This window comes from Periplaneta americana, chromosome 6 (assembly GCF_040183065.1).
Source record: "Periplaneta americana isolate PAMFEO1 chromosome 6, P.americana_PAMFEO1_priV1, whole genome shotgun sequence".
Lineage (NCBI taxonomy): Eukaryota > Metazoa > Arthropoda > Insecta > Blattodea > Blattidae > Periplaneta > Periplaneta americana.
Window position 1 is genome coordinate 88,931,955 of NC_091122.1, and position 25,276 is coordinate 88,957,230.

A 25,276-nucleotide genomic window follows, 5' to 3' on the forward strand; every position below is an offset into this window, starting at 1 on the left:
TGTTAAACTTTATTAACGGGACATCCACATTCTTTTTCTTAGTGACTAACATGGCCGTTGTTTTGTGAGGATTAAAGTGAAGTTTGTTGTTAATACCCCATTTCGAAATGATCTTCAAAGTTGAATTAGCTTTTTCTGTTATGGTTTGTATATCTTCACCCTTTATTAATATGAGAGCATCGTCCGCATATGCAATAATGTTGCAGTTTACTGGCAAATCTATTTGCAACAAACCATCATACAGGATTACCCAGAGTCCGGGACTACAGACTGAGCCTTGAGGACAACCTTTGGTAATATGTTTAGATACAGTCTTCAGTCTTAATGTAAGTTGTGCTTTGCGATTACAGAAATAATTTTTGATTAGCTTGTATAAGTTTCTGGGACATTCTTTTCTCTTAAGTTGTAACAAAATCATGGGCCACCAGGCATTATCAAAAGCACCTTTGATATCCAGAGATATTAGTAGTCCGATCTGTTTGTTTGCCAATACCTCTTTAGCCCAGTTAACCACATTAAGCACGGCATCTTCTGTGGATTTTTGGGGGATGAATCCATACTGGTTTGAATTTAAAAGATTATTTGAATGCATATGATACATAATCCTGTCAATGATCAACTTTTCAAAGACTTTTCCCATCACAGGTAGTAGGCAGATTGGTCGAAAGGCACTAGCTGTTAGTTTGTCAATGCAATGTGGTTTTGAAATTATTCTTACAGCAGCAATTTTCCAATGGTCAGGAAATATGTGCAGTTCCAAACACTTATTAAAAATATTTACAAATAAGTCAGGACAACAATTATGAACATTCTTAACTATGCTTGCTGACAGTGCATCTAATCCCGGGGCTTTCTTGTCATCTAGTTTGTTGATGACACTATTCACTTCTTCGTACGTGAACTCTCGTTCATCTTCTGTACGCGGAGTTAGTTCAGTAAGATACCGTACATGTTTATGAAAATTTAAATCCTGCGTGTCATCAGGGAAGAAGTTGTTAATCAGATGGTTAGCAGTTTCGTGTGCATTGATCGTATAACCATCATCAGTTTTAACAGTCGTAAGTGTACGATTGAAATTTTCGGGTTTGCGGCAAATTTTATATATTACACTCCATGGATTCTGTGATGTTTGTGTGGAGCAGAATTCTTTCCACGTACTGATTTTTGCATGAATGATTTTATTTTTGTATTCTTCTCTAATAATGTAGTATGAATCCTTATACTTCCTACGTAACTCGTCACATCTACATCTTCTAAAGCGTCTATAGCTAGCTAAGACTCTCTTCCTCAGTATAGTTAATTCAGTAGACCACCAGTAATTTTTCACCACAGTTTGCGACTTTTTAGGTAGGTGTTTTTCACATAAGCTAATAATATCGTTAGTGAGATTTTCAATTGTTACATTAAGAACTTCAGATGAAACTATGTCATTTATTTTGGAAGAGATTGGTTGCAATTTCTTCTTTGCAGAGATTTTAAAGTGATCCCACTTGACATTTTTAGTTCTATATTTACGAGTAACACCAGAGAAATTAGAATTACAAGATGCTGACTGGATTCGGATTATAATTAGTTCGTGATCAGACATAGTTGCCGTATCACTTACTGCCCAATCTGAGATGAGTTGTAAGAGCCTGTCACTACACACACTTACGTCGAGAAAACTTGCGCAGTTATTTCGACGGTAAGTTGGTTTGTTTCCTTTGTTGAGTATGGTAAGATTATTGGCGCAACAAAAATCGTGGAACTGTATCCCTTTCCTATCATTTATAGGACTACCCCAAGCATGGTGTTTGGCGTTGATATCCCCCAGTATAAGCAGGTGTTTATCTCTAAGATCTAGGCAAATTTTATGAAGATCATTTAGAACAATGTCAAAATCGCAGGCAGGATCACAATAAATATTACAAATATATATGTCAATACCAGTGAAATCTAAGCATATAACAACTCTATCAGAAGAACAATACTGAGGTAATTGTATAATGTTAGCATTTCTAGTGATTATAGCCGCGCGTGGGATGCTTTCGTTACTATCAGAGCCATTCTTGTAAGAATGTACAAAATTATGAATACCAAAACCAGAAATGCGATTTTTCCTATAATTAGGTTCCTGAACACATAACAATTTAATTTCATTGTTCGACAGCTGAGAGTTTAGTCCCGTCGTGTGAATAAGTTCTTGTGCAGGAATAAGTGATTTATGTACATTCTGTTGGAAAATAATAAGTTCAGCCATAATTAATTTTCGACTTAATAATGTCTACAATTTTCTTGTACGCGGGACAGTCAGGTGAGGTGGCTACGTGTTCGGTGTTCAGAGGTTTGAAATTTCTTCTGGTCTCCATTTTGTTGTTGTAGCGCTTACAGTTTATGCACTCCGTTTTAGTTTTTTCACAGTCACTTCTGTCATGTGAACCAGCACAGTGCGAACATCGTTTTTCAGAGCTGCATGCTGATGAGAAGTGCCCGTAAGCGGAGCATTGATGACAACGCACCACATGAATATGGTCTCGCACCGGGCATCTCATGTAGCCAATATATAGCTTTCCTAGTGACATCATGGCGCGGTAGAACTTAGGTGTAACCTCTAAAACCGCAAACTGAGACTGACCGTTGCGTGAATGTTTCATGAAACGCAGTGTCACGTGTTCATTGGAATCGGCCTGGCACTGCTTTAAGGTAGGATTTTGCTCGATAATACCTTTACATTTTAACTTCGCTCTAGAATATTCCATTAGGAAAGTTCAGGATAACAGAGAGGGTTTGGAATTGAACGGGTTACATCAGCTTCTTGTCTATGCGGATGATGTGAATATGTTAGGAGGAAATCTACAAACGATTAGGGAAAACACGGAAATTCTACTTGAATCAAGTAAAGAGATAGGTTTGGAAGTAAATCCCGAAAAGACAAAGTATATGATTCTGTCTCGTGACGAGAATATTGTACGAAATGGAACTATAAAAATTGGAGATTTATCCTTCGAATATCTTGAAGCAACAGTAACAAATATGAATGACGCTCGGGAGGAAATTAAACACAGAATAGATATGGGAAATGCCTGTTATTATTCGGTTGAGAAGCTTCTATCATCCATTCTGCTCTAAAAAAGCTCAAAGTTAGAATTTATAAAACATTTATATTACCGGTTGTTCTGTATGGTTGTGAAAATTGCACTCTCTTTGAGAGAAGAATAGAGATTAAGGGTCTTTGATGATAAGGTTCTTAGGAAAATATTTGGAGCTAAGAGAGATGAAGTTACAGGGGAATGGAGAAAGTTACACAGCGCAGAACTGCACGCATTGTATTCTTCACCTGACAGAATTAAATCCAGACGTTTGAGATGGGCAATGCATGTAGCACGTATGGGGGAATCCAGAAATGCGTAAAGGGTGTTAGTTAGGAGGCCGGGGGAAAAAGACCTATGGGGAGGCCAAGACGTGGATGGGAGGATAATATTGAAATGGATTTGAGGGAGGTGGGATGTGATTGTAGAGATTGAAATAATCATGCTTAGGATAAGGACCGATGACGGGTTTATGTAAGGGCGGCAATGAACCTCCGGGTTCCTTAAAGCAAGGAATTGCGAGGCCGAGAATATGTAATATATAAAATATTTTATTTTGATGTTAAGTCGAGATAATAGAATTGAGACATAGCCTACATGCAAAAATAGCTTAATAGTCTAAGTTGCAAGTAATTAATTAACAGGAAATTCTTTCTATTTTTTCAGGCATAATTCCTATGAAATATATAGTGATGATTATTTTTTTATTGATATCGACTTTAGAAAAAAACGGTTCTCAATGTTTTGGAGAAAATTGAGCATAACATAGCCCAAAATGTAACCGTCCCTCTCTAATTTCCGCCACGAATGTTATTAACCCGTTCAGGATTTTATACTACGAGAAGTTTTCATATATTAATTGTAGATGATTCAGAAATGCACAATACAAAAATCTACCGCATTATTAAAAGAGTTTCAAATCTAATTGCTATTATGAATATATTACCATGTCCGCAGGGAATGAAGCTCAAACCATTGTTCAAGACTGTCATAGCATTTCTTGGTTCCCAACTACATTAGCACATTCTAGTATATATAGTCACGAAGCTCAATACGTAGTAAATATGCATCCATATATAGTTGCTAACCACTAGGATCGCTACTATCGCCTCATTACAGAAAATGCGAAATAGTACCTGCACAGTCTATTGTTCCTAGTACCCTCATAAACACAAGCTTCGTGACTGTATATACTAGTCTGTGATATTAGGTTGTATAGATGGAACCCACATTCCTATACAGTCACGAAGCTTGAGTTGTTGAGGGTACTAGGAACAATAGACTATGCCGGTACTATTTCGCATTGTCTGTAATGGGGCGATCCTAGTGGTTAGAAACTATCCATGGATGCATATTTCTTACATATTGAATTTCGTGACTGTATGTACTAGACTGTGGTGATACCGCAGAGCTATATAGAAATAGAAAGGTTACTTTTCACTTAATGTAAGGTGATCATATTCCTCAAAGTCGAAGCTGGGGGCAAATGTGTAACTATCGCAAAAACCCTCCTATCGATAGAGCTAATTTTGCCGATTAGGTGTAAATATTATTCTATACGCGGTCATAACTCCTTCCTCTATGCTTCTGCACTTACAGGTGCATCAACTTACGACCCATGAGAAGGCGAATAATTTTGTGATAGTTATGATTGTGAAACTGATTCAACAATTTCATATTATATTAAAGTACAATAGTGGAATATCTAACGTGATAAGAATTTTACTAGTGATGACTCATTTTTGTAATTAGGTTTACTTGATGAAATGCGTCTTGATATGGTACTGTACGTCATGACACGATTTTTCTTATTCTCGACTTAACCTAGCTCTCTAATGTTTTTTTTTTTCAAAGGCTCAGACAAGATGTGATTAGGTTAAAAATGTTAGTATGAATATAGGCCTAATTATTTCTACCTGATGAAAATGTTTTGTTGTTGAATTATATGTGTATATGTGATTCAATTGGAATAGGCTATTAACTTACTAAACAAATTATTACTTACTAATTAATGTAACCAGAATAAAATATGTAAACAATAAGAATCATGCTAATCACAGCCTATTGAATTTAATAAAACTGTTCAATTTCAAGAACAGCCTTTCTGATTATACTATTATTCATCTACTGGCAGAGAACTAACTTACCCAAGGATAAATTTAGCTTGTTCGTTTGTGGAAACACAAAAAGTTAACATTAGATCAATTTTAACTATGAGCTAGTTTATCCATGGCTATTTCATCAGTTTGTAGAAACCGGCCATCAGTGGTAAGTTATAATTAAGCTTGATTTTGATGGTTATTCTATTTCCATCTTAACATCAGTTTTTGTAGTGTTCGTGAGAACTTCTGCATTTCTATATTAACCATATTTGTTGAAATAATGTTATCTTGTGTCCTAAATTATTTTAGTATGCGGATAATTCTCAAATACATACTTTAAACTGCCCTAGAATTTGTTTTTATATTTGTAATATCTGAATATCGAAATATGCAAGTATAAACGAATTGTGTATGCTTGTACTTCAGTGTTTACACTCCTCTGCTGAAATGGTTCTTTGGAAGGATTTATGGCCTTTTATTCCAAAGTTACTGCAGTCTGAGATATCTCCCGTAATATCGCAGTTGTAACATTACATAATAATTTGAGGAAGTATTTATGACTCACTATTTATATTTTAGAGCTCACCTCTTTGAAAGTAAGATTGAGTGTCACAATTTTAAGAGTATTAAATCTCTAGACTTTCAAAATTAATAAAGCATTATAACGACATGAATTAGATAACCGTCTGCTTAGGGCTAAATGTAATTATTAGAGAACATAAAGTAAATTCTTCGAAGGAAAGAGTTTAGTGTAGTTTTATGCGTTTTAATTGATTTCATGCGCAATTTTCATGCCAACCGTAAGCATTCCGGTTATAAAGGAAGAAGCCAAACATGGTAGTTATTAGAAGAGGATATTTAATGATTATTCGCAGTAGATGGTTGTAACAGGAACGTTATACGAGGTTTGATCAAAAAGTTTCAAGACAGTTTTAATATAAAAATAATGGAGGATAACTAGTGCTCGTCTCCTTCAAAGTACTCTCCCCCTTATGTAATACAGGTCTGCCAGCGTCCCTGCCACATTTCAAAACACATTTGGAATTTGGAAGTCACTTTCCTGGAGACTGTTGTCGCATTCTCTTTAATGGTGGGAATGCTATCGAACCTACGCCCTTTGAGTTTCATTTTTAATAGGGGAAACAAGAAAAATCTGCGGGAGCCAAACTGGCGAATAGGGAGAATGGGGCAATGCAGGGATTTTTTCTGACCAGATGTTTTTGGATGGAGAATACACAATGGGCTGCTGTATTATGTTGGAGAATCCAATTCTGATTTTGAATTAATTCGGGACGCTTTCTTCGGAATTTCTAGCGCAAATGTTTAATTCTTCAGCAATCTCCCGGATTGTCAATCGTTGATAAAAAAAAATGTTCGCGCGCTTGTTGAATTTTTTCTTCATTACGAGACGTCGAAGGCCGCCCCAAATGAGAATAATCTTCTATTGACTCACGACCTTCCCTAAATCGCTTGTACCACACGTAAATATGTGCACGGCCCAAACAATGTTCACCAAAAGCATTTCCAGAGTTTCTCTCATACGTTTATTGTTTTTTTACACAAAATTTCCTTTGCTCATGCGCGGAATTCATTGGTACGCGACAACGGTCTTGCGACTCACTGACGTCAACAAAGATTTTCAGCTGATCTGTTTGTGTAGCTAGCGCGTCCGCTTTTTTGAGAAGTGACCACGTCTTGAAACTTTGTGAACAGACCTCGTATTTGTTTTCTAGTCCAGCAGGAAAATATTTAGGTATTTCTATATGAAACACTGACTGTGTACACTCTTAGACAAAAAAAAAAAAAATGACCGGGCTCCAGATTCTATGTCCGATTCGGAAGACTTCGGGTGCATTCGTCAGAACATGATACATACGCGGACGAATTTCTTCTGTGGTAAATGTTTCCAACACTCCACTGCCACCACTATATGATGATTATATAACATGCTTCTTAAGGAGTCATCGTCTCTCTCGCATAGCGTAGTCGGTAGCATTGTGGTCTTGTATTCGAGAGGTTTCGAGTTCGAATCTCAGTCTATACTTCGTTTTTTCATTCTCATTTTTTACTTCTTGTATACTGATAATAACCAGTATTGTGAAATATGTAACAGAAAGTTAATATTTACAAAGGGCAAGTTAGATACATATCTTGTATTTAAAGAGACTAAACGAAATCTTCTCGGATAGAAATAAACAAAAATAAACCTTAAGCAAAAGAAATTCTTCTCGGATAGGAATAAACAAACATCATCCTTTTCTTTGTACAGGGACATCATTTTATTTTTACTAACATTTTTAATATTAACCTGGCTATACCTTTAGAGAAACGAAAACACAGATTGCTACTCCCTTCCACGACTGTAGTTCGATGATACTGGCGTAAAACACAAACAAATCACTCTACTAGATATAGGAGGGAAGAAAAGTAGTTCATCCATTTATGTAAACTAGAAAATATCGCGATTTTGAGTTCGATAATTTTCATTAGGTTTTAGTTTAATCTTAATACAGTACTGTTAAATTGAAAAATAATCATAATATGGATATTTAGACACATTTTTGAAAATGGTGGCCGTTCATTTCGATATAGGCTTCAGTTCTTTTGTGCATATTATCGCACTATAGACTATTGCATCTAATTCCAATTGCCAGTTTCGTCCTTCGTACTAGTAACTCATGTGGAAATAATTTTGTATCTAGTCTATAAAAGAGTACCTTACGTACTGCAAATTCAATCTTCCCTTCTGCCCGACCAGCAAAGATAAAATTACTGACATGCTATCTACTGTCCGTCCAAGTGGTTATGCCGCAGCATCGTAGAAAGGGGTGAAATCACGTAACAGTTAATTACTTAACGAAGCCCTTTTATTTAAATTATTTTAAACAGTTGTAAAATATTACGTAAACTTCCAATTCCTAACAGAAATTAATGTTTTCAGAAAAGAGCTAAGACAGCCCTGCTTTTACACAGGAGCACAGAAGCAGGTGGAGGAAATAGGGATGCGACGTAGGCAAACGGACAGTACCTGTGCGAAAATATGATTCAATATTGAAAGCTCTTTCGTCACTGGAAAACGCGAACATATTCCTGGAACGTACTATACTCACTAACGCAGTGCTGTTTACTATATGTGGTCTTGGATCTGTGTGTAGAGGACAGTTGGAACTTCATTAGTAGAAGGGGTGGGATTGAAGTACATTCAAAAACTCAGGTACAATAAAAATTGAAGTAAAAATAAAATGATGTCCCTGTATTAAACAAAATAAAGAAATACATCTCGGAGACCAATAAACAAAAATCAAAATAGACAAAAAATTCAATACCGGTATGTAATCCCTCCGCATCTATAACCACCTGCATCCTACGGGGTACACGACCTTGAATCGCCTACACAAGGAGCTAGACTGTTACACGGAGCTATTACAAAGCAGATATGTAACGGCACTATTACGAGTGTAGCCAATATCTGGAACGCATTGGTTTTGTCTTTAACATTATTCATCTCGTTTTTGCAATACTATTAACATGATGATGATGATGATTATTATTATTATTATTATTATTATTATTATTATTATTATTATTATTATTATTATTATTATTGTAATACTGTGAATATTATTGTTATTCTGGTTGTTGCATTATTATTATTAGATTTTTTATTATTATTATTATTATTATTATTATTATTATTATTATTATTATTATTGCTACTGCTACTACTACTACTACTACTACTACTACTACTACCACTACCACTACTACTACAAATTATAGTAACTGATCAATACTTCTTATGGAAAAGGAAGAAGATCCAAGAACTGAGCATCTATTTTAATTCAAGGGTAATTAGGAAGAAGTCTCCGATATTACTGAATGTTTTTGTTTAATTTTTCAACTAATCCAAACTCCTGTGCACGTTAATAAATGTATCATTTGTTTCTAGCTAGAGAAAAAAATAAAACGAAACAAATATATATATATATATATATATATATATATATATATATATATATACACACACACACACTTATACGAAGGCGGAAACGAACCCGGGTTTTTTGCGTGAGAAGTCAGAGTTTTACCACGGAGCTATGCCACATACACAGTTCAAACCGTTGTTTGCCGGTATAAGAGTATGTTCTTGGATCTCGCTGGTTTCGTCCTTGCTATTCTGATTTTAGTCTTGTGTATCAGGCGCACAGCCGAACGGAAGTTAGACAAATTTACGCTTCAAGAGTCCGGTCATTTTTTTTTTTTTGTCTAAGAGTGTACGAGTACACTTGAAACATTTGGACGTATTTTTTTTCAACATAGTTTCTGCCATTCTTTTCCAAGCTTTAATTTTCAAGCTTTGAGCTACAATTGTTGAAGTTCCAATAGAAATGGTACTCACTATCTGTTATTAATGTGTCACATTTTAAAATTCTGTTTACTTGAAAGAAGTGAAACCAAGGGCTGCAAGATTTACAGTATTGTTTGTAAATCTATTCATTGTGTTATCCCCATATTAACAAAAAGATGGCTCAAACTAGTTGAGTTTATGAATGTTAGTCTGTTTTTTTTAACCTTTTTCAACATGTGGCACCCTAAAGTTGAACTCGGAGAAATCACAGGCAATTATAATGGGACATCAACGACTTTTAATTAAATTAAACACATGTGACTTATCTCCTGTTAAAAAGAATGAAACTTTTATCTCTTACAGTGATAGAGTAAAAAATCTAGGAATGTATACGGACAAAAACTTAAGTTGGAATACTCAAATCACACACATGTAAAATAATTTTTATGAAAATTCAAACACTAAAAGGAATCCGAAATTTCCTTCCGTTGGTTTTCAAGAAGAATTTAGTGCAGTCGCTCTTGATGCCTCATTTTGATTACTGTGCCACTCTCTACACTGACCTTAACATGAGACTGACAGACAGACTACAACAGGGCTGGGCAGCAAGAGCAGATTCTACTCTCTCACGGGGAGTCATATGATTTCTCTTCATCCCCTTTCTTCCCCTCCGAACACCGCGCAGCGTTGATTCAGTGACGGATGAATATTAAGCGTCCCCGTTTAGAGTCTGGATCCGCTCTCGACGCCCAGCCCTGCACTACAACGTGTTCATAATGCATGTGTTCGATTTATTTGCAACGTCCGTAGATCTGACAGTATCATACCTTCACTAAATATGCTGCCCTGGGTCCGTCTCAAAGAGCGAAGAACTATTCACTCTCTCACTTTACTCTTCATTATTCTTCAGAACTCTAACCCTAGCTACTTAGCTTCTCGTTTTCAACATTTGTCCTCGTATCACGAAATACATACTCGCTCACAACACCATATCACACTCTCCATTCCTAAACACAGAACTTCCTTCTACTCTTCATCTTTCACCGTCTCTGCGGCTCATCTCTGGAACTCTCTACCATAACATGTCAGAGACTATCGGACATTGTCTAGTTTCAATAATAAATTAAAATTTCACTTTTTCAATTCAGATTCCTTTCAATTATAAGCCCTTTTCTCTACGATAGTTTTGTAAATTATATATTTCTTTTCCTTCCTTTCCTCCTTTTTGTTCTCTTGATCACCAGATAAAGTTATCATACCCTTTTCATTGTAGATTTTACTTAATTTTCGTATTTCTTTTCTTCTTTTTTTAATATTTTTTTTATTACATTCCATTTTATTATATTCCAATGTATTTTATTTTCTTTGTTAAATTATGGTATTATTTTCATATTGTTTAGTGTTGATTTTGTTATGCTATCATTTTTTTTTGTAATATGTTATATATATGTAATATATGTAATATGTTTCTGTTCTTTAACTTTCTGTTAAATTTTCACTGATTGTATACTTTGTGACCTGGTAATGTGTAAGAGAAGGCCCTATGGCCTTAACTCTGCCAGTATAAATAAATTATTATTATTAGTATTATTAGTATTATTATTATTATTATTATTATTATTTTATTATTATTAAAGTTGTAATTTAGAATCCCGCGACGCATTCATATAACCTAAACCAGGCATTCCTATCTATGGGGGACTTTTTTCATTAAAGCATGTAAAATGCGATATTTTAAGGACTTGTGGCAGACAAGGTCGCAGTTAGGGTTTTTCTCGGTGTTCTCCCATTTTCCCATATTAGACATTTACATCATTCTGTCAACATTTCTCCATTCCATCATCATTTCATAACATTCTTCGAACGCCCGCTGGCGACACTAGGGACGAGTGGGATTTTCTGCTCGAAACCTGTGTATGTAGCGAACCTTAGTGTTGTCAGCCGGTGTGAATTAGGAATGCGCCTAGGTTGAGAATCAGCGCAGTAGTTCTAATAAGGTCGCAGTGATGGATTGTAGTGCCCCTTCCTCTATATTCAAATTCAAGTAAATTAAAGTTTGGTACGATATTCTAATTTTACAGGCCTGACAAACCCTGTTTGGGCGTCAATCATTATCTTCTCTACCGATCCCACATCTACATTATGTTTACTGAAAGGTGACTTGTGCCGTGTTCGCTGAAAGTTGACGCTTTTGGACTCACTTTTTTTCTACTACTCTTTTAACTTTCATTTTCCAATTTTTTTCTTCGACAACTTTTACTGTTTTGATTTTCTCGCGGCACACCGGTTGAAAATGGCTTGTCTAAATTTTCACAATCCATTTGCTGATCAAATGTTTACTTCTTTCAAGAAATATTTGTGGCTTATTTAACTTATTAATTTTATTATTATCAGGATGGTTAAAAAATGAACACAAAACCTTATTCATCGTCAACATGAGAACTCAAGGAAGTAAGGGGGAAAGTCATTGCAGTACCAATTAAACGTCTACTAGAATTCAGGAAAGCAACATAAATGTTGTATGCTGCTAACAAAAGATGAAATTATTTTGACGAGTATCCGATTCTCTTAGAAGCGTAAAAATAGCTATACGATCGGCCGGTAATCGAATTGTCTTCCTATGGCTAAGGCTTCAGCGAACTAGTATACAATAATTAGACAGAAGTAGTAAATTGTAAAGCAAGTGTATTGTAATCATACTAAAACAATAATGAATACAAAAACACAAATATTAAAAAAGAAATTGTATTCAATATGTGACACGAAATGAGGATCAAATATTCAAACGAGACTTTAGGGTATGACGAAAAAATGCATTTTATTATCTTCCCAATGTTACAATTGTGTACTGACTACGTAATAATGAATATCAATCTGTTCAGAATGTAGTAAAACTAAGTATTCAGATCAAATTAAATTGTCATAGTAGAAATTTAATGTAAAAGTTTGGACAGAGTTGCTTTTGATTGAACAGATTGGACATTGGTGGTATGGTTTGTCACAATGCTGAAAATATGTAGCACCTCTTGATTTGAGGATACACCCCAGAAGTTTATTGCAGTCATTTTATGAAGTACCTTTGAAACCAACGTAACCTAAGTTAATGAAGACTTACAAATATGAACAAACATCCAACTGTATTGACCAAATATGACTTCATAGACCTTTTTTTAAACGTGAAAATCGCAATCACCTTATAAACAGTCACACATCAGATTTCTCTCTTCATCTGGGACATTAGAAACAGGTACAGTACATTGATCAAGAGAATACCACTAAAGATCTGCCTCGTTGTGCCAATTCTCATCAAAGAGTTTGACATCTTCTGTCTTCTCAACTTCAATGCTAAACAAGTTCACCGTACTTATTTTATAAGCTTCTTTCTCTTCCATTGAAACGCTCACCTTTCTTTCTGATCTCTTGATTAGCGTCCTCTACACTCTCAGTGCTATCAAATTCTATGCCAATTGAAGATCTTCCCGGAATAAAGATGTAACCAACTATAATTCATGTTTCAGGAGAAAAGAAAATAATTTCATGGCCATATTTCATTAGACCCATATTTAATAGCAGAACTATTTGACTAATCAAGGATACAAGTTTATTCAGGTATGGAATACAATAATTTTTGTTATAAATGAATGCTTCGAAATTAATTTTCCCACCAGAGTATCACATTTCAATAATTTGACGTTACATGCTTTTTCAGGCAGGTCTTCAATTATGTTTTATTACAAATTACTTGAATATTGCAAACATACCACCTCACCATAATGCATGAGTCAGCTCTAATGGAGCTCGTGAAATGCAATGAAATCTGGAACGTTGGTTTCCTTGGTGATACGATTGTGATTCACTGGATGTGACAGAGTCGTGTTTGATTGTATTCCGTTTGTGAACATAGTTCGTTTTTGAAAAACACCTCAATTTTTACACTGTGTTATACAATTGACATATACAGGGACATCATTTTATTTTTACTAACATTTTTAATATTAACCTGTCTATACCTTTAGAGAACCGGAAACACCGCTTGCTCTCCCCTCCAAGACTGGAGTTCGATGATACTGGTGTAAAACACAAATCACTCTACAAGGTATAGGAAGGAAGAAAAGTAGTTCATCCATTTACGTAAACTAGGAAATATCGCGATTTTGAGTTTGATAATTTTCATTAGGTTTTTCTTTAATGAAAGTACAGTACTGTATTAAGAATAAGTGTTTTTACTCACGAAGTGAGTTATCCATGCGAACGTATTCATTATGCGGTGTATATTATACTGTCTACAGCACATTAGCGTACAATATAGAGAAAGAAGTTAAATTGAAAAGTAATCATAATATGAATATTTAAACACAATTTTGAAAATGGTGGCCGTTCATTTCGATACAGGCTTCAGTTCTTTTGTCCATATTATCGCACTATAGACTATTGCATCTAATTCCAATTGCCAGTTTCGTCCTTCGTACTAGTAACTCATGTTGAAATAATTCTGTACCTACTCTACGTACTGTAAATTCAATCTTCACTTCTGCCCGACCCGAAAATATAAAATTACTCAGACATGCTATCTACTGTCCGTCCAAATGGTTATGCCGCATGATTGTAGAAAGGGAGGAAATCACGTGACAGTTAATTACTTAACGAGGCCCTTTTATTTAAGTTAAATTAAACAGCTGTATAATATTACGTAAACGCCCAATTCCTAAGAGAAATTAATGTTTTCAGAAAAGAGCTAAGACAGCCCAGCTTTTACAGAGGGGCGAGCAGAATCAGGTGGGGGAAATCGGGATGCGACGTAGGCAAACGGACAGTACCTGTGCGAAAATATGATTCAATATTGAAAGCTCTTTCGTCACTGGAAAACGCGAACATATTTCTGGAACGTACTATACTCAGTAACTCAGTATTGCTTACTATCTGCTGTCTTGGCTCTGTGTGGAGTTGGAACTTCATTAGTAGAAGGGGTGGGAGTGAAGTACATTCAAAAACTCAGGTACAATAAAAATTGAAGTAAAAATAAAATGATGTCCCTGTATATATCGGTATGAGTGTACTGAAATGTGCAGATGATATTTCTAATGGAAAACAAAGTTATAGGCTATTCAAATTTCTTGTTTCGTGGACAAAGTCTTTTGAAAGTTTGCTTCTCAAATTAATAGATTGTAGCATCTAATTTAAACTATAGAACAAACGGTATCAATAAAATGTGTCACCCCCTTCGCAAAATTTCTAACTGGAATGGGTCATCGTTGCACCTGAGAACTACATATTCATGTGGTGTCATAACGATGATGATGATGTTGATGATGATGATGATGATGATTGTGATGATGACGACAATGATATATTTCACCGTGCGGAGTAGTCTGACATGATTGCGTCTTCAAATGAGCGACTGGCTAAAACGTCTATAAAATAACCTTTTAACACATTTGATAAATTCAACGTATTTCGACAGAAGTTTCTGTTCCATCTTACGTCATAAATTCAATGAAGAATTTGCTTTTATTTATCTTTCAGACTTTCTGAAAAATATTCATGTCATTTCCTCTTATCACAACTATCGAGGATCCCTGTACGACTGCCATCGCAAGGAAATATCTCCCAACCAGTGGCTTTCTATTGCACAGACTTCACTCTATTTCAGTCGATTATATCCGCGTCTTGATGTAGAATTCACTATGAGAATCAATTCATGTGAGTTCAGAAGCAAGGATCTGCTTGTATTGAAACAGCTGCTTTTTACCTGCTTCAATTATGGCGTTTCCTCGCTTTTACAATGGCGCTGAATGTATGTCATGAGGTTTTTATTTTTGTAAGTCTGTACCGCATTTAAGTTTTACGAGGCGAATGAGTGCATTTTATGATAGTTTTACCCCCTCCCTTCGGTGCCTTTTCCCCCTTGCAAAGCCATTTCGCTTTGATTTACACAGTCGCTCGGTTTTAGAAATGGCATAGAGAAGACGTGGGGTGAAGCCAGACTGAAGAGAGGTCGGATAAGATTCCTCCACAATCTGATCAAGTACGTACCACCTTAATGTGTCTAAAGTTTCCAAGGGGACACCTGTTTAATTAGCAATCGCACTCGTACAAAATAGTAATTATAAACATTCAACCGTTAAGTGGGAACAAATTTTAACACGACTAAAATTTACAGTATATTGGTTTATAACTAAAATTTTATGGAGCAATATTTAATGTTTTATTGTCTTTACCTGCACCAACTATCGCACATGCTAAAGTACTCAATTTTAAGGCTTTATTCAGAGTCATAAAGCGTATAAAAGTCCCTCAGTTTCACACAATTGTATACCGGCTGGCTGTATAACGAATAGACAGTGGTCGAGTTGTAGTAAATATGCAGTAAAGTGCAAAAATGGGCTTCATGTGTATAGGTATAGACAAAATTAATAAGTCTGGAATAGCAAAGCGAATTCCCTATGTGCATGCTCGGTAAATAAACGTGACATCCACTGACTTCATGTGAAATTATATATAACTAGGCCTATATGAACTATAACAAGAGTTTATTATTATGATTATTATTATGATTATTATTATTATTATTATTATTATTATTGTTTCTTTGGTTTGTTTACTCATTAGTATATAATTAATAATTCCTCCAATAATTAATTCATCTTTCATTCTCTCATTCATTCATTATGGCACTAGACAGTATCATTTTATGGAGTCTGCATACTGTAGTATGCATAATAAACATCAAATCACGAAATCTCGGTAAATTTCGACAGTCAACAGCAATTGTAACTGTAATGCAGAATTTCTACAAAGATATGGATGTTCGGACTTCTTTGCTGTAGGAATATCATACCAATAATATCACGCGATGATAATAATCACACCAGGTTATCCTTTCAGGCATTGCAGAGCAAGAGAGATACATTTAATCTACAAGGTAGGTAATTTCCATTACCAAATTGAACCCAGGTCTTTGTGATAGTAGCACCATACATTACCACCATATGTCAGTACAGAAGTGAAGTAATATAGGTTTAATAACACATGAACTTTTTGCGAGAGTTGATGCTCTCACAGTGGTTATATTCGCTCAGTTTAGGTATATGTTAGGTAACTTCCCATAGCCTATAATTGCTAAAATTCTCTAAAATCACACCAAAATATTAACTATAATCTGACGTAATATTTCAGTTCACACTTGTATGTTTACTAGGGCAATGCCCACCATCAGACTTAATTAGAATATTTCTAGATATTTACTAATGTTAGTGGCAGGGGCATTACTAGCAGTAATACTTAGCTGTAGTAGTAGTTGTAGTAAGAGTGTTGTAGTAGCAGCAGCAGCAGCAGCAGCAGTAGTAGTAGTAGGCCTACATTTAGTGTTCTGCCCAAGGGCAGTTTTTCACTGCACACCCAGCTTTGTCCAATCTTTCCTATTTTCTGCCTTCCTCTTTGTTTCCTCATATGATCCATATATCTTAATGTCGTCTATCATCTGATATCTTCTATTCCGAACTCATCTCCCGTTCACCATTCCTTCCAGTGCATCCTTCAGTAGATAGTTTCTTCTCAGCTAGTGACCCAACCAATTCCTTTTTCTCTTCCTGGTCAGTTTCAGTATCATTCTTTCTTCACCTACTCTTTCCAACACAGCTTCATTTCTTATTCTGCCTGTCCACTTCACACATTCCATTCTTCTCCATATCCACATTTTAAATGCTTCTATTCGTTTCTCTTCACTTCGTCGTAATGTCCATGTTTCTGCCCCATACAATCCCACACTCCATACAAAGTACTTCACTAGTCTCTTTCTTAGTTCTTTTTCCAGAGGTCCGCAGAAGATGCTCCTTTTTTCTATTAAAAGCTTCGTTGGGCATTGCTATCCTCCTTTTGACTTCCTGGCAGCAGCTCATGTTACTATTTATAGTACTTACACCCCAAGTATTTGAAGCTGTCCACTTGCTCTACTGCCTCATTTAGAATTCGTAAGTTTATCTTCTGTATTTTTCTTAGATAATAGTTACAAATACACAATAATTTCAATTAATAAATAGTTAAAATAATCTAATTAATAAGTGAACCTAATTACAACCTACACACACACACACACACACACACACACACACACACACACGTACACACACATATACACACATATATGCTTTACACATATTTCACATTGGTATTGATACTCTTTTACTACTTTCACTTTACTCTCGTGACACATTCCACTGACATTTTAGAACACATTTCACTGATACTAAATTTTCACTGTTCGGAACTATTCACTGCCACTGTAAATCATAACTTCACTGACTCACCACGCTTCACTGACACAACACTTCAAATAAGACAAACATTAAACTATATTAACCTAAAAATTGATAGTCTGAAACCCTCTTACAAGTTATTTTAAACTGATTTACAATTCAAACCAAGGGAATAACTCGTCAAGCTGAGTAAATATATGCCACCTTAAGTAATGTAACGTATCTTTTTAACATTTACACTTATGCACAACTTTTAAAGTTATTTTTAAACCTCCTTAAGAAAGGACAGCCCTCAAAGACCGCTGCAGGTAGGTCATTCCATTCGTTTATAGTTCGATTTAAAAATGAGAATTTATCTAGATCCCTTCTCTGTTTCCTACATTTGATTTTAAAATCACGATCGTTCCTACCATAGTACGTTGACTTCTCTAACAGAGCCGGTATGTCTACCCATGATGTTAAAGAAGCAATTTATTTTACGACGCTCTCAACTACAAAAGTTATTAAGCGTCGGAATACAACGTGAGTGAGAAATGACGAAATTTTGCTTGTAGTCCTCTGTCAGGGATGAGGATCTTATACTTTTCGCAAATCTACAACACGGGACCTACTGCTTCACTCCCCTTCCGTAGGAGGTCATGCTAAGGGTTATATCTTCCTGTAAAGCCCATCGTTCTCAACCGGGTTTGAACCGGGAAGCTCTGATCCAATCGCCAGCATGGTAACAGTCAGACCACCGAAGACGACCACCAAGTAGAGGAGGGTATCTTTTCAGTACTGTTATTCGCCTTCAAGCTCGAGGCTGGAAAGTCGTTAAAAATACGCTGACAGTTATATTTCCTGAAGTCATCATTTAGATTTTTCTATGGCTCTCGGAATATTTATGTTCTCAAAAACCCCAGAAAATTAATCGATTTCACCTAAAAACCACGGGCTATACTGAAAACACAAAACTAGTTACGGCTAATAGGGTGTGGACATAGGTATATTAAATTGTTCTTCTATTCTGATTTTGTGAATATCTGTACTGCTCTTAAGAGGTTCAAACATAAGTTATTGAATGCGTAAGCTTTCACATGTTCCTGGACAAACCGAAAGATTGGAATTCGTTTCCAGTTCCGAGTTATGTGGCCCGATAAAATAATTGAAGGGTTGAGAACCACAGTGGGCCAAACGCCATTTACTAAAACCGTAGAAAACCTGAAGTTATTACCATAATTAAATGGAAACATATAGCAAGTAATATAAATTATACACAGTAAAACTAAATGATATATCAATCTTCATTAAACTATGGTATTCACTTAACTTTCTCCGTTTTTAATAAATGGCGCTTGGCCCACTATGGCTCTGAACCCTTCAATTTGGTTTTTGAAAGATTAAAGTATAAGCAACATCACTTCAAAGGGCTGTCTATATTAACAATAATTAATTGTTATGATCCTGTTCCTCCTGAATTAATGGCACGAAGAGTGGAAGTGGCCTACAGACAAAGGGGACCAGAACCGAGTTCAGATATGAGAAATCCTTCTGAAGTGCATACTTCAATTCTTTATACCTGTTGGTAATTACTGACAGGAAATGGATATCTCAAAAAGAGAGATTAGTCTAAATTTTGTGAGTGAGGAGGGTTCTCTAAGAAATAAAGTAACTTTAATACTGAAGGTCTCAAGTAAAGAAAAGGAAATCGGAACTGTCTGGGTAGAGAGAAAACATTTTGTCTGAGGGTACAATGCAGACAAGAGAATTTTCGATAGATAGATTCCTGGTTAGGTCTATCGGTTAGCCTTCTCTGCCAAGACTCAAGAGACATCATATTACAAAATATATTAATTCATACCAGAAAAGTACGCTAAGTTAAATATATTTAAAATTCATAAATTTCCTCTCCTTTAAAAATGAACTATAATAAAATTAAATCTATAACACATGCAACAACAATAAATTGGTCCTAATGGCTAGTGATCATTGACGGAGAAAGCAAGCTTCTGCTTCTGCTAGTGAGGATCAGGCTCCTGCTGTTGAATAACATGAAAAAATTGCCACAATCATTCTTCGTAATGAAAATTCCATTTGAACTCGCCAAAATTTGAACTTCTTTATATGGCGTACAAATCCGGCGCTCCTATCCGTTCGTCTAACAAAATGAAGATATGATCTCCTTATTATCATGTTCTCAATTCGTTGAGCATTTCCATAGTACACTTGAACAGCACAGTCCAAAATTGTCGATTTTCTGTTTTAGACGTCATGTAATAGCTCAGGTAGTAATATATATATATATTTGTAGTTTAACTGTACAGCATAAACCTTATTGGTCCAAAGAAATTTGAAGTATGATAACCCAAAGACAACAGATTATAACGGGTCTTGAAACTTTCAACTTGTTCTCCTGTAAAAACCGTACGTGACATATTAGGTTTTTTCCCCTGTAGTCTTCACTTTGGAATGGCGTAATCATACTGCAGCCGTTTAACCAAACATTATTGAATATTTTTCCAAGATTGCATGGATTATATCCTCAAATAGTCAAGCAAGTGACTAATCAATAGCAAACTTTAATCGCACGAAAAATTGGCCAAAGCTTTAAGTTTTTGCTGATTCATATATTTTCCAGTAAGGATTTTTCTGTTAGCGGAAAACAGGAACCGGTTTAGAAATTTAGGATTCCGTGCATCTATTAGGGAAGTAAATCCCGAAAACACAAAGTATATGATTATGTCTCGTGACCAGAGTATTGTACGAAAAAGAAATATAAAGATTGAAAATTTATCCTTTGAAGAGGTCGAAAAATTCAAATATCTTGGAGCAACAGTAACAAATATAAATGACACTCGGGAGGAAATTCAACGCAGAATAAATATGGAAAATGCCTGTTATTATTCGGTTAATTTATAAAACAGTTATATTACCGGTTGCTCTGTATGGCTTGAAACTTGGATCTCACTTTGAGAGAGAAACAGAGATTAAGGGTATTTGAGAATGTAGTGCTAAGGAAAATATTTTGGGCTAAGAGGGATGAAGTTACAGGAAAATGGAGAAAGTTCCACAATGGAGAACTGCACGCATTATATTATTCACCTGACATAATTATGAACATTAAATGCAGACATTTGAGATGGGCAGGGCATGTAGCACGTATGGATGAATCCAGAAATGCATATAGAGTGTTAGTTGGGAGGCCGGAGGAAAAAAGGCGTTTGGGGAAGCCGAGACGTAGATGGGAGGATAATATTAAAATGGAATTGAGGGAGGTGGGATATGATTGTAGAGACTAGATTAATCTTGCTCAGGCTAGTGAGCGATGGCGGGCTTATGTGAGGGTTCCTTAAAACCATGAGTACAGTAAGTAAGTAGGGCATAATTTTACGAATAGGCCTAATATTATTTAGTTTAATTATCAGTGCGATAATATTTAGAATGTCTAAAATACCGGCTTCCCGAATTTTTGTTAAATAAATAGGAAATTGCCCTAATTTTTACAAAACCCCCTAGTTAGGCATAGTTTAAAGTTTGTATCGCTGGTTGCAGCTCAGGAGCAGCTGCGGTCCATGGCACTCCGGGAAGCAGCCCGCGTGATGCCGTACCCGACGGGTCCGTACTACTGCTACAACTACCCGTACACCTCGGCGGCCGCAGCGGCGCCGTACCTCGCGACCGGCCTCTACCCTCCGATCCCCCAAGGCCAGCTGTTCGCTCATCACCACGTCCACACGGCAGCGGCGGCTGCGTCCTCGCTCGGAATTCCGGCCTCCCCTGAGTCACCCGCGTCAAGACCCTGCGCTCCCACGAGCGGCGCTCCGGCCTCGTAGCAGTGACTTCCCGCCTCCGGGCCTACGCAAAGGTAGGTCAGTCAACCGCCCACTGTTCCTAGTTCATCCCTTAGGATAAGTACATTGATTACGTGTTCATCACTAAAATTGCTTCCATCAAAGGCGGTTGGAAAACTTGCGTGAAATTTTTATTATTTTGTTTTATTTTATTTTGTTAATACTGTAACATAAAAGACAGTATATAATATAAAATTTTAGCTCACCCCTGAAAGAGAGAACTCTTACTCAGGGGCGGATTTCCGATTTTAAATTAAGAATTATACAAAGTGTAAGTACCATTATTTTAACTGATGATTATTCATGTCATATAGAAGAAAATATGTCCTCACCATTTTTTTATAATTGCAATATTTAACAAATTATTAAAGTTTACTATACTATTATAAAATATAACAGTACAAGTCTTCATGGTTTAAATTTGGGAAATATCATAAAAATGTTAAGTATGAAGACTTGCTTACATACTTGTACTTGGGTTAAACTTTTAATTTTTTTGACATCGAGGGCATATGCGTGTACACAAATAAGAGTTTATTATATTGTAATTTAATAATGATAACTGATGATGTCGTTTAGTACGACGAAAACGTTAATACCCAAGAATAAATATGTAGTATAAAGGTTCACACCTTATATGAAATGTTAAGTCAGTGACGGAAAATAATAAATAATTCATTCTAAATATTTATGTTTGTTATTACTTAAAATCTGACTCTCACTGATCAGCCGGATGATGATGGTGATGATGAGAGCCACGGTTCTTCTTCAGAAGATACGTCTGCTTCCTCTGGAGATTCCTCTTCTTCAGGTTCAGCTGTCTCTGGGTCAACATTTGTAGATGCAGCTGGAAGTAGCATTTCCAAGGTTTCCTTGAAGAAAGGCTTTGTGCTTTTTTTTATAGGTAGTGGCCTCATACTAGTTAAAAGAGGATCTGAACTTTATAGCAGTCTGTCAAGCACGTCTAGGAGCGCGGGTTCTATCCCCGCTTGGGCTGATTACCTGGTTGGGTTTTCTCCGAGGTTTTCCCCAACCGTAAGATGAATGCCAGATAATCTATGGCGAATCCTCGGCCTCATCTCGCCAAATACCATCTCGCTATCACCAATCTCATCGACGCTAAATAACTTCGTAGTTGATATAGCGTCGTTAAATAACCAACCAAAAGAAAACGTATCCTCGTGTACAAAATCGATTAGCCAAATTTGAGCTTCTCTGGTTTAACTTATTTTTTAACTGTTAAAGTATTAAAATCTTTGCATGTTGCACCACAAATGTAACATCTCATTGTGGAAGTTATTTTGGTGGCAGCATCAACTATGGTGAGCATCATTGTGTGTTCGAAAGAACAAAGTTTGTCTACCATTGTCACTTTCGTGTCTTCTAATGAATTCGTTGACTTCTGTATGTGGTCGATTTCTTCATTTTTTATGTCAGTAGATTCTCTGACAAATCTTATTCTAATAGAGCGAAAATAACGCGGCGAAAAAGGGTTCTTCCAGATCAACTTTTCATTTGTGCTACAAATTAAATGAAGTGGTACAAAAGAACTCTGAAAAATATTTGCATCGGAATCGGCATCATTCTGAAATGTCTGTTTATATTGAGTTTGCTGTGATCCGTCACATCGCCACTTGCAAATTAACACCAGTGAGTTACTTTCTTCTTCACTTAAAATTTGTACAATCCTTCCAAATACGTAAAAAAAAATCTTGTAACTGTATGGTCCAATAAACTTTGTAACTTTATCTCAACAGAAGTATCAGTAACATCATATGACTTCTTATCCAGGTAGCAATCTAATTTTGCCTTTTGTAACATACTGTAGCAAGAATATAACTTTTTATTAGTTCTTATTATTTTATATTGCCTTCTTAAAAGACCAGCTTCAATAAACATGGCAAGTGCATTTAATGTCATTAATTGCGTTTTGTCTTCCTGCAGACTTCTAGAGTATGCTCTCTTGTATTTTCCCACCCGCTTTGGATAACTGGTAATTTCCTTCAGTATTTTGGAAGCAACTCTCTTTTCTGTAGTTCCTAATTTTACCTGTCAATAGTTCCGTATCTGTAGAGCTACACAAATCTTCTGTCTTTCTTCTTTTGCTTCTATCACTCAACTCCTGAAATGTCTTCATTGGCCGTCCAGGTCGATTCACTACTTTAGGAATTCTGAGTATTCCTTCTAGCCAGTCACTGTTTTTGTTAATGAATGTATCCTCAATTTTGTGTGCAGTGGTCCATCTTCGTTTCAATTCAGAATTAAAATGTGAAAATTTATACTTGATTTCTTTTATTTGTTCCTATGAGTAATTTTCATAGGCTAATAGGTAATTTTTTTTACAAATTCCAATTTTTCCTTAATGGTTGATAAATTCGAGTCATTACATTGACGTCCGATAGACCTAAAAAATTCTAACAATTTACAAAATAAGTAAACACACGGTCGAAAAATCTACATTTATACCAACAGACGTAGTTTACTTTTCACTAATACCTTATGCTTTATCCTCTTCAAACTTAATTTCTTATTTTTACATCATTTTTTTTTTCTTTATATTTTGTTATAAGACGGTCCTAAAAGCTACATTTCATGCAAATTTAGGTTTTAAAAAATTGAAAAGAATTTTATCTTCCCGCCCCTTCTCTCATTTTTTTTCAATATGCATATATTTATATATCTTTTACAAAACAGATTTATAAATTAATATATCAACATCCAAAAATAAATATAATTTTATAAAATCCAAGCAGTTATGTTTGAAAAATCGAAATTTTGGTGATGTACACAGTTATGCACACATGGACTGAAAGGGTCAGTAAACCTATATCATGGGAAACAGCGCGATTCTCTGCTGATTTTTGCGAAATCGTGAAGTAGAAGCCTTTACCTTTCTATTACAATAAAAAAGAGTACCGGGAAATACCCGGAAGTGAACTAATTTACTCGAGTTTGTCAAATTATCCTAAGAAAATAATGACGAAAATGACAGTTTTTCAAAACGCTTTGTCTTCATCATAGTAGTTACAATCTCGACGAAAAATTTTAAAATGTATTAACACTTACCAGCTTCATCATTATCCGTAACCATTCACTTCAAATCATATACCGAATATATAATATTCACTCTAGATTGTAAGCTTACACAAACAATGCTGAGAAAAAATTCGTGCACTACAAGACACGATCAAGTTTCGACTGCCCAAGGTTACCGTGAAGCGGTGGGGGATGATAGCCTATCTTTCCCTTACTATTTAGCTCTGCCATGTGGTATTTTTTTCCCTACCTGGAGTGAGTTTCAGAAAATCGACTTTTGGCCGCCTAAATCGGCTAAATATCCACTGTGGCAACGTGTCGTACCGTAGTATTACTATTTAATTCCACCGACAGTAACCTTAAATACCTGTACCTACAGATTATAAACAAACAGAGCGCATACGTAATTGATTTGACAGCGTTACATAGACTACCGTAAATAATAACTCATTATACGGAGTGGAAGTGAAATAACCTTGCAGCTTGAAAGGGACGGTAGAGTACACGTAAATGAATAGAAATCTATATTACGTTTTGTGATTAAATGCACTGTTAGAAAATTAAGTTTGAATTTTGAGCAGTCCGGTAACATCGTCGCTAATACACTTTACTCATGATACAGATATAATAGATCAAC

At 35.7% G+C, this 25,276-nt stretch overlaps 1 protein-coding gene across 2 annotated transcripts in view; it reads left to right on the plus strand.

The window, feature by feature from the left end:
• The window catches only part of LOC138701470 (protein doublesex-like), a 1,083,736-nt gene that overhangs the window by 727,173 nt on the left and 331,287 nt on the right, over positions 1 to 25,276 (plus strand). For both annotated transcript variants that reach the window (XM_069828362.1, XM_069828361.1), the window contains exon 4: positions 21,305 to 21,617. In XM_069828362.1, the coding sequence (XP_069684463.1) occupies positions 21,305 to 21,585 (281 nt within the window). In that variant the 3' untranslated portion in view covers positions 21,586 to 21,617. The remainder of the gene's footprint in view (positions 1 to 21,304; positions 21,618 to 25,276) is intronic.